Source organism: Vigna unguiculata, chromosome 11, assembly GCF_004118075.2.
Source record: "Vigna unguiculata cultivar IT97K-499-35 chromosome 11, ASM411807v1, whole genome shotgun sequence".
Classification (NCBI taxonomy): domain Eukaryota; kingdom Viridiplantae; phylum Streptophyta; class Magnoliopsida; order Fabales; family Fabaceae; genus Vigna; species Vigna unguiculata.
In genome coordinates, this window is record NC_040289.1 from 13,459,675 (window position 1) to 13,477,661 (window position 17,987).

Here is a 17,987-nt window from a genome sequence, read left to right on the forward strand (position 1 = left end):
AATGTCCTTATAAAAGATAACAATATTATTATATTCACTTTTGTTGGTTAATTCATCTTAATCATTTGACTTTCTTGATTGTTTACCCTTTGTGATAGGGAAATCAATTGCTTAATCATCCACCACTCTAACTAAATTATTTAATCATACCAAACAAAAGATGTTGAAAGCTTTTTTTTTTCTTTTTCTAAAATTTAGTTAAGTAATCATCTAGAATAAAAGTAAGATAGAAGTAGTTAATATCCCAATTCAAAGTCTAATTCTTTTGACATTATTTAAATTTGTTTTCTGGTGAAATTATTTATTAATTATATTTTATTTATGCTCCTACTGAGATAAATTAATCCAAGACAAAAGCTTCATAAAGGATAAACATTATATATATATATATATATATATATATATATATTATGAACTTTGTACTAAAATAGATTTCTTGCACTAAAACCTATTTTAGTACAATAATTTTGAAAATGAAATATTTTACTCTTTACTTTTTGAAAACTTTTCTTTCACTGCAAATTAAATTTACAAAATTGAATTAATATAAATTAAATTTATAAACTCTATTGCAAATATACTTTTTTTGAAAATCAAGGTTACCGAGATCTGCCAACTGCGAAATATCACCGAGTTCGTTATCCTCACGCTATTATTGTTTTATGAACTTTAACTAGTTTAAACTAAGAAAAATATATTTAAAAAATAAAAAAATAATTATAATTAGAGTTTAATTCTCAATGAATATAGTGTATTTTTCTTTACATTGTCAACTAATTACGAGTAATCAACAAATTATAAACCATGTTTAAATTATAAAGGTATGTAATAGAATAATTTATGGTTAGACGATAATATGAAAGGCACAGTTGCCACATATTTTTCTCTTATAATTATTGATTCAAACTTAAACAACTAAAACTATAATTAATTTTAAAATTTATTTAATTATATCTGATTTTTATGTATTTTTAACCTTTTAATACCTCTCAGGCAAACCAATTTTATAGTTTATTTTGCTGTGGCAGCCTCTTTGAAAAACAACACATCTTGCTCCAAAACGGTGCGGTTTGAAGGGACCGTAGTTCTTCTGTCTTTCTCCGCGTAAGTTCTTCGTCACTTTCATGCTAGGGTTCCAATTCCTCTTCACTGTAATTTTTGTCTTCGTTCTTTCCGTTCTAATTCTTAATACTTTGAAAGTAGAAAGTAGAAGAGAAAAAGAAAATTCAGGGGCCATTCTCCCAACTCTGAGAAAGGAAATAAATAAATTGAGGATTACTTTTGATTAACTTAGTGTGTATTTAGGCGATTCATTGTGTATTGTCCATTTAGAAAAAAAATTGAAACCTTCTGCACTGATTGAACTATAATATAATATATTGTATAGAATTTGATTTTATTTATTCGTGCATACTCTATACTCCATTGGACAAGTTTGTACTGTAATAATCTTTTACGCAACTGTTGAAATCTACTTGAAAATTTGCTTACCTCTCTGTTGTCCATTTGACGATGTTGGAAACTTCCACTCTCTATCTTTTGATATTTTGTGGGTTTTATGATTCCTTATGGTGGTGATTTCATTTAAAATGACTAAAAGAAGGACGCTGTTTTATATCAAATAAATTTTCTTAATACCTGTGATGATCAATGCAAAGGGAGACACTTCAAAACAACAACTGTGGATGCATGTTTAAGTTAAACACTTCACCATAACTGAATAGTGTCAGCTCTACTTTACATTTTTCATTTAATTCTGCTTTTAAACGTCAAAACCATTTTAAATGGGATTGCTACAGTGATTCCATATGTTCACAATTTCTCATACTCATGTTTAAAACATTGATCATCTCTGGATTTATTTTTACTCATGTATTATATAATGGTTGTGGTATATATTTTGATATTTTAAAATGTGGTACCTCCATGTGTCTTTTAATGCGTGAAGTTGTTTTCAAGCTTTGTAGGTCAATAGTCTAGAAATGTTCGTTGGTTATATATGAATACTATAAATACTCAAGTTGTTTCTTACCTTGTTGATAGTAATTTGCTAAAGACTAGAGGCTTATCTCAAGCTTTTAGTTTTTGAGGATAATTGGCATCACGAGGTTGCAATGAAACTGAAGCATTTAGGAAAACATATATGGTTAATGTGTGTAACCTCAGTGACTGGTTGGAGTATTAGATTTTTCACCGGTGTGGAGTTTATCATGTTTTTATGATACGTTGTTATTGATGAGGTTATCTATGTCCATTTTGGAATCTTTCTACTCTTTGATTTTTTGGTGTAGTTGTGCTGTCTGAGCATTTCTCTTGTTGATGTTTGCTCAGCTGAGTTAAAAAGTGGATTCCTTTGATCATTTGAAGGGTAGCAATACCCTTGATCAAATGATGGAGAGTGGACCTATTGATCAGCCTAAACCACAACAACAAATGTGGTGTGAGAAAAAACAGGCTGCTGTCCATGAAGAAATCAAGAGAATGAACCAACTTCCTGCTAATAGTACATATGGCATGCATCGTCTTAAGGTTCTTAATAAAATTCTGCAACTCATGTCAGTTCAGGTAAACCATTCTTTGTTTGTCATCAGCCTTAGGTTTTTGTCTTACTTTTAGTTTCATAAGCATGTATTTGAATTTTGGTCATAACAAGTGACTAATCCTATTACTCTTTATGCTGTTATTTTAGAGAACCGTATCACAGGAGCAGGAGTTGGAGTTGCTTTTTGCGGGCCTTTCTCTGTAAGAGTTATCATTGATGACGGTAAGTTCCGGGGTAATCTATAGTAGACTTATAACTATTTTGCAAAGTTCTTTGTGCTTGTGCATAGTTTTTATTTACTAACAGTGCATATGAAATTTAAATGCATGTTCTTTTCGCTTAGCAAAGAAGATATTTTGACAATTATCTATTACTTACACAACCATTTTACCACTATTTGTAGTAATAAAATATTAAATTATGATATTTAATTAAAATATAAATTAAATTATTAAATAAGAATAGTTGTAGAATAGTGATATTAAAATATATGGTTGTCAACATAACATAGCTCTTTGGCTTTATATATTTATATATTTGCAGTTTTTTTTTGTGTGTGTTTTTTGTTTTTAAATTACATTAATGTAATTTGGGTGCTTTTTATGTTTTTAAAACCAACTGATCCTGGTGTCTTTCATTTCTCATTCAGCCCCTCATAATTGTGGATCTGCACCTTGAAGGTCAAAGGGTAAAGAACAAGGCTTGTGGCTGTCTTTAAGCAACAATCTTACTCTTCTTTAGCTATTGTGTTTGATATAATAATAATATACATCATGTTGCATGTAAAAACAGCCTCCATCCCCTGTTTTTAGTGGTTCATTCATGCCATGAATGATGATCTTTCTTTCAAAATCTGGGCATGGATCATCTAAGTCCGTTGTTGATAAATTATGTAATTCATGCTATGGATTATGATCTTTCTTTCATAATCTGGTCATATGGTTCGTCTAAGTCCGTTGTTGATAAATTCTGTAATGGCTCTTGAAATGACCTGAAAAAGAAAATGCTGAACCTAAGTGCAAAGTATATTGTCAATGTTGTTTGAGTTTGTTGAATTGTTAGAACAAAATTGTGGGGTGATGTTGGTATTATTTTTTTTTTTTTTTTGTTGTTTAATGAAGACAAACGCGTCAAATTTGTTTTAGTTTTTTTACATGGCTACTGGTGATTAAATAATGACAAGCTCATTTTCTTTTATAAAATATTTTCTTTACTTTTGAAAGTAATAAACTCCTTTATAATGTTAATTGCAAATAAAATTATCATTTTGATTGAATTTTCATTTGTTTGTGAGCTCTTATTTGAAACAGCATAAACCATGGTACTTGAATTGCACGATTCATATCGTGAATCAGAGTATACTTACTATCATGGCATAAACTATTTCAATGATTGATTTAAAAATTAGAAGGACCTGCCTCTAATGCCTTTTTTGTTTTGGTGAGGTTTAAGTAAAAAGAACCTGTAATAAGGAAAAGTAAGAAGAAAGTGATTAAAACTTGTAGAAAATAATGCCAAATTTATTCTATATATTATTTTATTTCCACTAATTGTTGTAGGTACCTAGGGATGGCAACGGGATGCGTTTCGCTATCTCATATCTATTCTCGTAAAAAAGATTCATCCCCATATCCAAATTCAACGGATATCAAACTTTTATCCCATCTCCACCGGATAACGAGTATAATCTCATATCCATACCCATTTTCTTACTATTTCAATATTAATTTTAATTAATTTTATAAAATAATGAAAAATTATGGTAAAGGAAACATAATAGTACTAAATATTCAATATTAAAAGGATGGTTATTTCTTCGATATCAAATACTTTAAAATAAATTATAATTGTTTACATTTTAGATTATAATACCAAATAAAATTTCATGAAAACCAAAATAATTATTAAATTTTCAAATATTAATGAAACATAGTTGATAAAATATAAAAAATATTTTTTTTTGAAAAAAATAAAAAAATATTCAAATTAAAATATATTTTAAATGTTTGTTTACTTCAATCTTTTAAATTCTAATAAATCTCTTTTTTATACACTAATAAATGTTATAATACATTATTTGATCAAAATGATACAAAGATCAAATAATAATCATAATAAAAGTTTAAAATAAATTATAATTGTTACATTTTAGATTATAATGGCAAACAAAATTTCATGAGAACGAACACATTTATTAAATTTACAAATATTAATGAAACCTAGTTGATAAAATTTAAAAATATTTTTTAAAAAATATAAAAGGAAAACAAATATTCAAATTAAAATATATTTTAAATTTTTGTTTACTTCAATCTTTTAAATTCTAATGAATCTCTTTTTTATACACTAATAAAAGTTATAATACATCATTTGATCAAAATGATACAAAGAACAAATAATAATCATAATAAAAGTTTAAAATAAATTATAATTGTTTATATTTTAAATTATAATACCAAATAAAATTTCATGAGAACCAACACATTTATTAAATTTGCAAATATTAATGAAACCTAGTTGATAAAATTTAAAAATATTCTTTTTAAAATATTAAAGGAAAACAAGTATTCAAATTAAAATAGATTTTAAATTTTTTTTTACTTCAATCTTTTAAATTCTAATGAATCTCTTTTTTATACACTAATAAAAGTTATAATACATTACTTGATCAAAATGATACAAAGAATAAATAATAATCATAATAATAAAATTTTAACATAGATCTTGTATCTTTTGAACTTCAATTATGTTGGATGGTGATAAAAAAATATTCATGACAATTACATTAGATTTTTTATATTGTAGTAAATAAAAGTTATTTATACAATTATAGTGAAAAAATTACAGTATAATTGATAATGAGTTAGAAAATAAAAAATAATTAGATAAAATATATCGAAATAGTATTCTACATAATGAAAATAAACAATAAATAAAAATATTAAAAATTTAACCAATGTTTATAAACAATTTGAGAGACTATTGAAAGAAATTACACAAAGGAAAACAAATGTAAAATTAAGGGTATGATAAGTTGAAAAATATGTTAGAGATTTAAGAAAACTTTTTAAATATCAACATATATACTCAATGGTTGAGAAATAACAAAAATTGTTTTAATGAAACAAAAAAGTTCTTCAAATGAAACAAAAACTAATTATAATAAGTAAATGATTTTTTTTATATTACCTAGTAAACGAAATGTTTGTACTATTAAATACTTACATTGAGAGTATTAAACATTTTTATGTGAAAGGAAAATATACAATAAATAGAAATATTAAAAAATAATAGAAATATTCAAATATGATACATAAATATTAAATATAATAGAAATATTAAATACTTACATTGAGAGTATTAAACATTATCATGTGAAAGAAAAATATACAATAAATAAAAATATTAAAAAAATAGAAATATTCAAATATGAGACATAAAAAAAATTTAATTGACATACATCTTTTAACATAATTACATAAAAGTTATGATAAGATGAAAAATATAATTGGGATGCGAATGAGTTTCATGACAAACCAAATAATTAGAAGAAATAAATAAATAATATATATACATACATATATATATATATATATATATATATATATATATGGTTAGTTAATTAATTGTGAATATTTTAATAATTTAAATGGGGACGGGTATTATGGCGGGGATATGTACATCCCATACCCAGTTGAAAAAGTCGGGGATTTCCCATACCCATACCCATACCCAGTCAATGCGGGGATTCTCCGTCAAAACGGGGACGGGTTCGGACAATACCCACGGAGACGGGTTTATTTGTCATCTCTATAAGTACCGTGACTATATCAAAATTGTAATGATACTGACATTCGAAGAAAAAATAGTGGTTAGAACAAAGACTAATTTTTATGACAAAATAAAAAACTACAAAATAAATATCCTTTTTATATAAATTAGTAATATTGCTAGGAATAAATTTTAAGAGTTAAATATATTTTTGGTTCATTAATTTTCAACCAAAATTAAAATTAGTCCCTTTTTTGAATTTAATAAAATTGAGGCATTTTGAATTGGGTCACCCAACCTATTTTAAAACACTAATTTGGTTAAAAAAATTAAATTAACATATTTCTAAATTGAACGATTAAATTTTTAATCCAAATTAAAAAAAAATTAATTCTAATTTTTACTAAGAGATAAAAATATATTTAATTCTAATTTTAAATATTGAAAGAGTGTGTTTCATATATCTTTTAAATTAGCTTTTATTTTGTTTGTAGAAAACAATAAGTTAAATTATGTTTTTAGTCTCCATTTTTTAAATAAATTTCGATTTAGACTCTCTATTTTTATTTATCTCAATTTGGTTCATATTTAAAAAAATTTTGATGCAGTCAAGTCATTTTCATTAGTGGTATATTAATAACGTCAAAGAGGTGTCACTTCTTTAATTTTTTTTTATTTTCTTAAAAAATTGATTTTTAATATTTTTTAATTTTTTAAAAAAATTAAAAATTTATTTGAATACATAAAAACAAATAAATTTTATAATGTGTGTTGTAATTTGTTCTTGAATTTCATTTTAAACAATTTTAAATAAATATTCTGGTCAAAAGCTAGAACAATAAAATAATTTGGATGGATACCCTAATAAAGAAACCAATACGTAAAACAAAGTATTTTGTTATTTTATATCGAGAATATAAATATTTTCATTATCATTCTTTTTATATCCAAAATTCTTCTAAAAGAAAAGTATTTTTGACTTTTTGACATAAAAGTTAAGCCATAAAAACATTCATGATGAAATAAATTTAAATGTTATTATTTTAGAGTAAGAATATAAATTTGATATTTCTATATTATAAGTAAAATATATTAATTCATAAATTAAATTTAAATTTTACTTTTTAATTTCATAGAATTTATATTTCCATTTTATAATATATTCAAAAACATACACCGTTTATTGAAAAATAGATATCAATATTATTTATATTATGTAAATAGCAAATTGAATTAAATATTTTTAAATCGTTACGAAACTGAAACTTATTTATCTATTATTTTACATTGTAACAAACTAATTTTATAAATTGAATTTTTTAGAGGTGTTTTTTTGAATAATCTCTTGAGACCTCGAAAAAGTTGGTCTTCTTTAATGATCTCATCTATGCAATCTTTTTGTCAAATTCCATGGCCATGTTTCAACTTCCAAAGGTTGAAATCAGACCCTGACTGGTATAGTCAATAATAGTTTTGAATCATCTTATAACTTTTATATTATCCAAGAGTTAACCCATACCTTATTCGTTTTGATCAAGTATCGATTTTTAGACTTTGCAATGTATTCTTGTGATACTTATTCAAAAACAAAAATTCCTCTTACTCGCAAGACTAAATTAAAATAAAAAAATTAAGAAAAGGGTGGAAAATTAGAAAATATGATTATCATTGGTGACAACACAATATTCATGAAAGTGTAAAATTCAAATAATAACAATAGAAGCTGCTGCAACGTTAGGATAATCCCAACAATTTAATGGCTATTATCTATCCCGGCCATTACGACAACATAGTGCCTACATGCTCAGATTGCTTCTCTTGACACTTTCATTGATCACTCTTATTCTTCTATTTTGCATTACATCCTCTCCCTTTATCTCAGACATTTCCATCTTTATCTATAATTGTTGAGAAAAACAAAACTTTCGTATATTATCACAATATTGCAATCAATTCGTTATGAATTAAAATAAGTTAAATTATGTCTTTGGTCTCTATTTTCGTAACAAAATATCGATTTGGTCTTTCTATTTTTTTTATCTCAATTTGATCTCTATTTTGGGAGATTTGATACAATCAAGTGATTTCCGTTAGAGGTACAGTAACAACGTTAAAGGAATGTCACATGTCAATTCCTGAATTTTTTGAATTTTTTATTTATTTTTTAATTTTTTTTTAAAAATTAAATATTTGTCAAGTGTCAAGCTAACGTTGTGCCACATGGCAATGAAGTGTGATGTGGCAATGACGGTGTCATGTTTTGTAAGGCCCACTTACGTTGCTGCCCTTATTTTAAAGGGGCCACCCCAAAATCGGTTGGGCCTAGGACTGGCCCAAAGGGCAAACAGACCCTAAGTCTGTCCTAACACACTCTTCTCATCTCATTTTCAGAAAATAGTCGTTTGTTCTTCCCTGTCCCCATAAAACAGAGCTCTGCTAGGGTTTGGTTTTCGCTCGTTCGTGCTAGCTCAAGTTCACTCCGTCTCACGTAAGTTGGTCCTTGAACCTTACTCCTTCCCTTCTAAGTTGGTTTTCGTGATTTCTGTTAGGGTTCGCGATAGTAACCTTGTTATCCTTCGGTTTCACTGTTCCAGTTAGTGAATCTGCTCCTGGATCTACGGAGTTCCTTGGCTTAGGGTCGGAGTCTGATATTAGCCCCTTTCCAAGTAAGGGAATTTATGACTTACTCATGTATTTCGTTTTTCTTGTTGTTCTGCTGTTGTTTTAAGAGTCTATGGCTGGTGTGATATTGTGAATGCTTGAAACGTTCTAGCATGTTGGTTTGGATTGGTATGTGTGGCTGTTGTAGGGAAACAGTGGCGAGGTCTGATAATCTCGCCCAAGCGAGCCTGCCTCGCCTAAATGAGATGAGTAGAGACTCGCCCAGACCTTTTCACGTGAGGGGTCGCTCAGGCGACCAACTCAGCTTTGAGCGAGCGAGCGTCTCACTCAGGCGAGGGGATTCTCGCCTAAGCGAGGGGATTCTCGCCTAAGCGAGAATGCGCAGAGGCCACTGTTTTTGTGTGTCGAGCTCTCGCCTAGGCGAAGGGAGCTCGCCTGAGCGAGAGACCCTCTCGCTTGAGCGAGACCCTTCAACCTGAGCGAAGAGTTGGGCGAGAGTGCGTTCTGGTTTGGTGTTTCCCTGTTCGTGGATGTTTGGCTTGTATTTGATTGGATTATTATATAATGGCATGAGAGGAATGAATATGCATGAGTGGGAGGGTGTATGAGTTGTGAATGATGAACTTAAATAATCCTCGACATGTAATGAACATGGAATGGTTGGTTATGAAAGTGGCATGGTAATGAGATGAGTTGAAATTCTATATTCATGGATGGAGTATGATGAGTTGGTATGGGTTTGACCTGGAACATGAAAGAGGTTGATTATAAAGGTTGACATAATATATATACATGCATGATAAATATTACTTGGTTGTTTGAATATGTTTGGTCTGTGGTTAGTGCGTAATTCCTTGAAATCTCTAGGTGAGATTTCAGGGTTGTGTTTCAGTGGTCGGGACGTAAATCCATGGCCCTTGTTAGTGGGTGTCCATGGTGGTGCCCCATCTATATAGTCTGGTAAGGATTCAAGGTAAGGTTGCATCCTAACACTCTAAGGAGTCAGTTAGTCTCACTTAGAGTGGACTAACTCTTGTGGTGAGAGTAGCAGGAGGTCTGAAACTCATTAAGGGGCTAACCTTGTGTGGGGGGATTGGAAAAATAGTAACAACTTGTGACACATAGCTCGGGGGTGAGCAGAGATATCCACCAAAAGTGCAAGCATTCGCTGAATCCGACTAGATTATATGTATCCGGATGAGTCGAGTCGAGTCTTAATGTATTGATTGGAAGGTCATAACATGCTTGGATGATGTTTGTATATTGGACTATGAAAGTATATTTGATTGCATGATAAAACCATTTTTGGCTCTAGCTTACCCTTTGCTTGTTTGATTGCTTTGTATGTTTTTCCTATACCTTTGCGATGATCATCAATTTATTGATGGGAGCAGATGTGAGAGGTACTCGTGGTCAACCGGAAAGAGATGATTTCGCTGCATAGTCTACTTAGGCTGGACTACATGTTTTATTGGGCTTTTCTTTAGGGCTACCGCCCATGTACTAGTCTGTCTTTAAAAATTCCTATCTGTTTCTATTAAACTTTATATCTGTTTCCTTTTTGGCATCGTGGTGTGCCGTGGATAATTATAATGAGTTAAGTTTAAACTCTAGGACTGCACTGCTATATTATTTTAGTGTGACACTTCCTTTAATTATGTTTATTAATTAAATGGGGTGTTACACGTTTTACTATTATGCCATATGTCATTTTCTCATTCTCAATTTGGTCCCTCTATTTTTATTTTGTTTCAAATTTAGTTCCAACTTTTGTAGAAGATTTGCAATTTCGTCCCTTCCCAAATTGAAACAAAAATTAACTTTTATATTAATGAAATACAAATATTTTATTAAATTTGATATTTTTATTCAAATTGATATTTTTATTATATATTTTTAACAAAACTAAGTTTATTTAAATTTGTGTTTCACATTCAACTTCATTTACAATTGTTTTCAAATTTTAAATTTATTTGTTTTCAATTGTTATATGAACTTGTGAAAATTATTTTAAACTTTTATATTTAAATTTATATAATTGTTATTTTTACCTAGTGGCGGACCTTGCAATTGACAAAGGACGGTCATGACCCCAAACGTTTTTTAAATCTATATATTTTAATATATAATTTTAAATATATTTTTTAAAAATTTAATATTTTTAATATATTTTATAGATTTTATTTTCTAAAATTTTTTCATATATCTATATCTATATATAAAAGAATTTTCTTTTTCACATTTTCAATCTTATCGTTTAAATATTTTTAAAATTAAAATTATTATTTTAATAGTATTATCTTTTAAGTGATTAGTTGTTTAATTTAATGATATTTTTATTTAACTATTTTTTAATATAATCATTATAAATGAAAATTAATTATAGTAAAATTATAAAAATATTTATATTTAATTTTATAATTCTAATAATAACAATAATTATATTTTTTTGATTATCATTAAAAAAATAAATACAATGGTTTTATTAGTGTATATAAAAACATTTGGATATTACTCTTTTGGTTCCAATTTTCCTTCAAAAATATTAAGTTAGTTTTCCAATTTTTTTAATCTCAATTTGATTCCGATTTTTTTAAAAATTATGCAACTTGGTCATTTTTCGTTAATTTTTTACCAGATCAAGTTTTTTTAATCAAAATTGAAGTTGTGAATAAGGATGATTTGCTTTATTGGTGTAATTAACATAATCCTAGTATCAATTGTGATGAAAAATCTTTGCAAAGCTTCGAGAGATTTAACAAAAAGAACCAAATTGCATCAATTTTAAAAAATTAGGACTAAATTGAGAATAAAAAAATTTAGATGACTAACTTGACATTTTTGGACAAAAAATGAACCAAAAGAGTAATTCAACCAAAATTTTGATACCACAAAATATTGGTTGAAGATCCGCCACTGTTTTTATACCAACTCAAACATTTGTATAGAAATTATTGAACTTTACATATTTTAAAAATATACAATTATTGGAAATATAAATTCAAATAAAAAATTATATTAAAGTACGATGTAATAAAATACCAATATAATTTCTTAAATATTTTTTCTATTAGCATTACTTTCCATTAAAACCTTTAAACAATTTTAAATAAAGTTCAATGTAAAATGTAATTTTAAATAAACTTAATCTTGTTAAAAATATTTACTAGAAATATCAATTTTGATATAAAAGTTAAATTTTGTTTCAATTTGAAAATTTGGAAAGGGATAAAGTTACCAATTTTTATAAAAATTGGAACTAAATTGAGAATGAGAAAATGACACATGACATAACAATAACACGTGACATTATCACTACTACATCACACTATCACTGTCACGTGGTACGATGACAGTTTGACATATGACAAATTTTTTAATTTTTTTTTAAATAAAAGAATTTAAAAAAAATTATTATTTTTTAAATAAAAATATTTAGGAACTGACACGTAATCCATCTTTAACATTGTTACTACACCACTAATGAAAAAGATTGGATTGCATCAAATTTTTAAAAAATAAGGACTAAATTGAGATAAATAAAAATAGAAAAATCAAATTGATATTTTACTACGAAAATAAAGACAAAAAACATAATTTAACAAAAAATAATAAATAATAATTATTCAAATTCTCAAATATAAAATATTTTCTAATGTACGTATGTTTAATATATATATATATATATATATATATATATATATATATATATATATATATATATTCCCTTTCACATGATAATAAAAATAAAATATTATTTATCACTTTCTCTTAAATCAAAATACTTCAAGATACTTTTTGTAATTTTATAACACCACCTCATATTTTTAAAGACAATTATACTAACCTTAATTTGTGATTAAATGAGCACCAAAATAATTGCATTCTAAATAATATTAATATATAACTAGATAATAATAATAATAATTAAATTTCTTAATTAGCATAAATTATTTTCAATTTCATGTAGTTGAGAGCAAGGCAATATAAGTTTGATTTGACTTTTTGCCTACAAATATCTGATGTTATAAATCATATCTGAATTATAAATAATATCTTAGTTAAATAATATTGAAAGCTCCTCCATTACAACACAACCACATACACCTTCCTTAATCCCAAAGAAGATTATCATCGGAATCGAAAACTACCACCGGTGAACATGGCCGCTGCCGTCACTGAAATGGCCCGCCGCCATACGCTTAGCCAAATACTGGTGGATCTCGTGAAGTTCGCCGTGGGTTCTGCCATCGATGGCTCTCGCAAAATCATCCCAGGTCATTTCTTCTGCCAATTTCAAACTTTTCTTTTTATTTCACTCTCATCACTAACTGTTTGTCTAACTCTTCATGTAGAATCACCGAAACGGGTTGTTTCACTTCTTTTCAATTGGAATCCAACAGATAGTGTTTGATTTGGGATAAATTTTAGGGATATAAATTAATTAACTAATTATCGCGTTTTTAATCAAATCATCTTCACACTCAACTGCTAAAGGAAGGAAATATTTAATCACAGTTGAATTAGTTTGTGTACAGGAATTAAATTATTTCTGTAACTATTTTGAGTTTTTGATCAAGTGAGTGCTCAACCATGAATTACTAATGTTGGGAAATTTATTTCGATTTATACTTTTATTTTAGGTTTATATGCTCTTGCTTTTACTTCTATGCTTATTTCATGTTGTATTAGTGTTTTCAAAAACTGCATCTAAAAGTTTTGGATTAGAGTGGAAATAAGGTATTGGTATTGATATTATTTTTAGTTAAAGAAAGAATGTTAAATAACACTCATTTCATCTGTTTTCAGAATTGAAGTGAATGTACATGTGAAAAGTGAGTAATTGAACATTTCTGTGGAGCAACTTCAGGGTTGGGAGTATCTTGTCCTATGTTTGATTATGCATTTGTCAGTTATTCTGGTATTACTTGTCATCCATATTCTTGATTCTATGTCATAAGATAGCCATTGACTTGTGATTTTATTAACTGGATTTGGTTTTTCTTAAGCGGAGAGTGGAAAAGGATAAAGTAGTGGTTGATATTAAATCTAACTGTGGAGTTTTTTATTGTTTTTTTGCGTACTTAATTTTATCACAATTTAACCATTGACATTAATAGATATAAGAGTATTATATCCTCTAAAGGGTACTTCACATCTTGTAAGAATCATATCCTTGATACTCAGCTGTTATCTCCGGGGAGTTTAATTCAAACCATTTGTGATTTTTCACACCCCCTCCTTTGGTTTTAGAGATAACTGAGTGCTATGTGGTGAAGAGTTTGGTTTTCTGTCTGTCATGTGTATGAAAATACTGTTTTGGAAGAGGCAAAAGTCACATCGATGATTTGTACACTGAGAATCAATTTTTAACCATCAGCTTAGGGATATACTTGTTTAAAACCATGAAAACTTCACTCCTTATGACTTTACTAAGAGTTAGGGTGAATTTTCTGCACTCAGTGAGCTTTCGAATGTATAATGATCCTTTTTAATTTGTTTTTAGTTCTAAAAATTGCATCACCTTTTAATTTCTTGTTCTTCATTTAATACTTGAAGGTTGAAAAAATTCTTGCAAGTTTTTCTTGTACTTGAGATATTACTGCTACATTGAAGCATACACTATGTTAAATTAAAAATTTAGTTCCATCTCTTCTTACATTGTTTTCGGTTTAGTCCTTGCTTGAAAAAATGTCCCTACTGACGTACATGTTTTATATTTAAATATCATTACTGTATTTATTACAGGTAGGAAGCAGGTTGATAAGATGGTGCCAGAAGGATTGATAAACATACCCTTGCCAACCCCTGTAAATACCCAGAAACATCCTGACTTAAAGGTTGCAAATGACCTACATTTTGAGACAAAAATGGAGGAAGTGAAGGAAGACATGAATAGCATAAAGCAGCAGTACAAAACATCAACCAAACGTGCTGATCAGTCACAGATTCCAAACAAATCGGATGATGGCTTGAAGGAAATCAATCTCGTGCAGGGCAAGGGGAGGAGAGTGTTCATCCGATCTCGTCTATAGAATGGAATTTACATAACTTACACCAGAGATTCTACATATAATTAAGATAGTGCAACATAATATGTGCTTTGTTTTTCTTCTCTCCCCTCACACCATGTTAGATGGGAAGGGGATAATAACTATCTGGCTTGAGGTTTCACCGTTTGAGTCTGAGTACTGTGACTCCTTGTGTATTCTATCAGTCACCACTTGAGGTATACCAAATCTCCTAGGTCTTATAGCATGTCCTTCCCCATAGTATTAATATCATCATATAACATGTAGTTTATTTTCAGTCCCTGTATGTAACGTATCCTATAACATCTGTTTCTCAATGAATTAACTACGATTTACAAACCCCACTTTCTTTTTGTTTATTTCATTGTATTAACAATGAAGTTGAGGGACATGGTTATGTGTTTAAAACTGGACGAATTGATGAGATTTTGAAATCTGAACTATGTATTTGTTATGAACATTATTCTATTGGTTCGGCTAACTATTGCCATATCAGGGTAACAACTGAAGAATCTTTTATTTTATTAAATATTTAACCAACTGAACGAAATGAAATCAATACTTGAGGGTTTTGGATGTTTAAATGGAATGAATTTGTAAGAACATTGGTTTTGCGTTTCATATTATTTGATTTCTGCAAGAAACAAGGTTTTATCAAAACTTAGAGATCAGGATACTCTTGTAGTGGCACTACACCCCCTGTAGCAGCTAATGCAACTGAGAAAGAATACAAGACAAAACTCAAGATTTTTTATTCGCATAATTGATGAGTTGTTGGATATACTACGGGAATCAATGTTTTTCCCAATCTTGACCAAAAGTCTGGGTGTCTTTCAAATAAGAATGAAGAGTGAAGACATTCCCAAAACTGAGTTTTAGAACTCACGAAGGGTATTATGAGTGGTGTTTGCTTTTGGGCAAACAATTGTTCCAGCAACCTTTCAATTACTCTTGAATGAAGAACATCTCTCAATCCCTTATGAAGTTGCATGACTCCATCTTGTTTCTTCTTTTCAAAGAAAGTGATGAGGGCACTACATGACAGTATTTTGGATTACATGAAATACATAATAGAATCGGTCTATAACTTTTCAATTCATTCCAAATGATAAGTAACTTGGTAAAGTAACCGATTATGGATTTGTCAACTTCTCTAACTGAACCCATTTCTTGTATTAAATCCAAAATTCTCGAAAGATCTCCTAAAGAATATCGCAATTTTAAATCTTTTCAAATTTCTTGTATATTAGCCATCATGCTCTATCTAATTAGTGGAGAAACAAAATGAACCAACCATGAAACCACCATGTTATTGCACCTCTTTCAAACTGTATAAAGAACGTGATTTGATGCAGGTCTTTGAATTGAGCAGTTAACAAAGTCATATTTGTTCTTCATACTAATGCGATAAGCATGGAATGACTCCATAAACTGTAGTTTTGGATCAATCAAATATCGGAGTTACCAAAGCCATTGTTGGATTTTCTCCGGAATGAAGATAATAGGGATTATGTTTCTCCATAAACCTGTTTCTTTTATAAACATATATAACTTTGTTGTGATAACAAACTATTGTCAACTTGGATTTTGATAGAACACTTGAGGAGGGGCTGATACAACACGAGAAAGATGGTGAAGAAGGCCGTGTTAGTGGAAGGGCCAAGATATGGAAGGTTTACTCTAGGAGGAATAAAACAGACCCAGAGAATATTAATTAGTTAGGAGGGTAATGACGTGACAAAAGAAGACTAATATTTGAGAAGGGAGGAAAGAGAGAGGGGGATACGGGAAAGTTTGTTATGAAATAGGGTAAGGAGAGTGATCTCTCTGGAGGAGTCATAGACTCTGGAAATATTCTATACTGTCATACCACTGGTTTGCTCATTTTCACACATTCAATAATACAGTTTCCATACACTATCATTTGTTGTGCTGTTTTGATTTGTTTTTGTGGTCATAGCTTTATCACTGATCCGACCTGCCGGATACCTGCGATGAGAGCTAGCAGAGTTACCCTTTTTCCATGCCACCGAAGATGTCAGATAGAGTGGAAGCATTGGAGGAGCGTTTGACTGCAATGGAGGCTTCAATGCGCCAATCGTTGGTGGAGTTTCGTCAATCTATGCTGGAGGAATTTTGCTAGATTGCATACTGCAAGAAGTGAAGAACGGGTTTCATCGTCTCCGGAAATGGAAGCGTCACCGAAGGAAAGGATGACAATAAAGAAGGTAGAATTGCCTTTATTCGACGGAACTGACCCGGTGGGATGCAGAGACTTATTTCGAGGTTCAGGGGTTGAAGGAGGAAATGAAGGTGCGATTGGCTAAGTTAAGCATGGAAAGGGCCACTATCCATTGGTTTAATCTTCTCCGCGACTCTGGTGAGGGGTTGACCTGGACGAAGTTAAAACGAGAGTTGATTGGGAGATACGGAGGTGGTCGAAGTGACAATCCCTATGAGGAACTTAAGGACTTGAATCAAACAGGAAGCATAGAGGAATACCTGTCGGAGTTTGAATTTATTTCGTCCCAGGTATCACAGTTGTCGGAAGAACAATATTTGGAATATTTCATCGGTGGTCTTCGACCAGAGATTCGAAGACGTGTTCGCACTTTCAATCCTATCAACCGCTTAGAAGTTATGCGAATCGCGAGGAACATAGAAATGGAGTTATATAGGGAATAAAGTGGCAGAGGAGTCGGAGGACGCATGGGAAGAGGAAATCAGGGATGGGTTTCGAATAACCCAGATAGAACTGGTATCGGGTCGGGTTACAACCCAAATAAGATGGGTATAGGAGTGGGTCCAAGTGTTAGAGCCCAATCCAAAGGGTTTTCAAACGAAAGTGTGGCCCAAGGAGGGGTGAGAGCTGCTGGATCACCCATACAACATGCTAATAACGATCGATCTTCTCCATCAGAACGAAATAGGGGTACTAAACATCTCCCTTATTCCGAGTTAATGAACCGTAAGGCACAAGGGCTCTGTTTCAAATGTGGTGAAAAATATCATCCATTACA

The 17,987-nt window shown here is 29.7% G+C and overlaps 2 protein-coding genes across 4 annotated transcripts; both read left to right on the forward strand.

Moving 5' to 3' along the window:
- The first annotated feature begins 998 nt into the window (after positions 1-998).
- LOC114168679 lies at positions 999-3,597 on the forward strand. 3 transcript variants are annotated; one of them, XM_028053580.1, is made up of 4 exons: positions 999-1,104; positions 2,332-2,565; positions 2,690-2,764; positions 3,192-3,597. In XM_028053580.1, exons 2-3 carry the CDS (start codon positions 2,389-2,391, stop codon positions 2,744-2,746), a joined length of 234 nt encoding a protein of 77 aa, XP_027909381.1. In that variant the 5' UTR covers positions 999-1,104; positions 2,332-2,388; the 3' UTR covers positions 2,747-2,764; positions 3,192-3,597. The 3 variants fall into 3 exon arrangements, with proteins under 3 accessions (XP_027909381.1, XP_027909382.1, XP_027909383.1); XM_028053581.1 differs by having other exon boundaries at positions 1,010-1,104; positions 2,292-2,565; XM_028053582.1 differs by having other exon boundaries at positions 1,063-1,151.
- A 9,381-nt stretch (positions 3,598-12,978) lies between these two features.
- On the forward strand, positions 12,979-15,311 carry LOC114168154. Its single transcript, XM_028052888.1, has 2 exons — positions 12,979-13,212; positions 14,684-15,311. The coding sequence occupies exons 1-2, from the start codon at positions 13,098-13,100 to the stop codon at positions 14,968-14,970; spliced, it is 402 nt and encodes a 133-aa protein (XP_027908689.1). The 5' UTR covers positions 12,979-13,097; the 3' UTR covers positions 14,971-15,311.
- Positions 15,312-17,987: the final 2,676 nt, after the last annotated feature.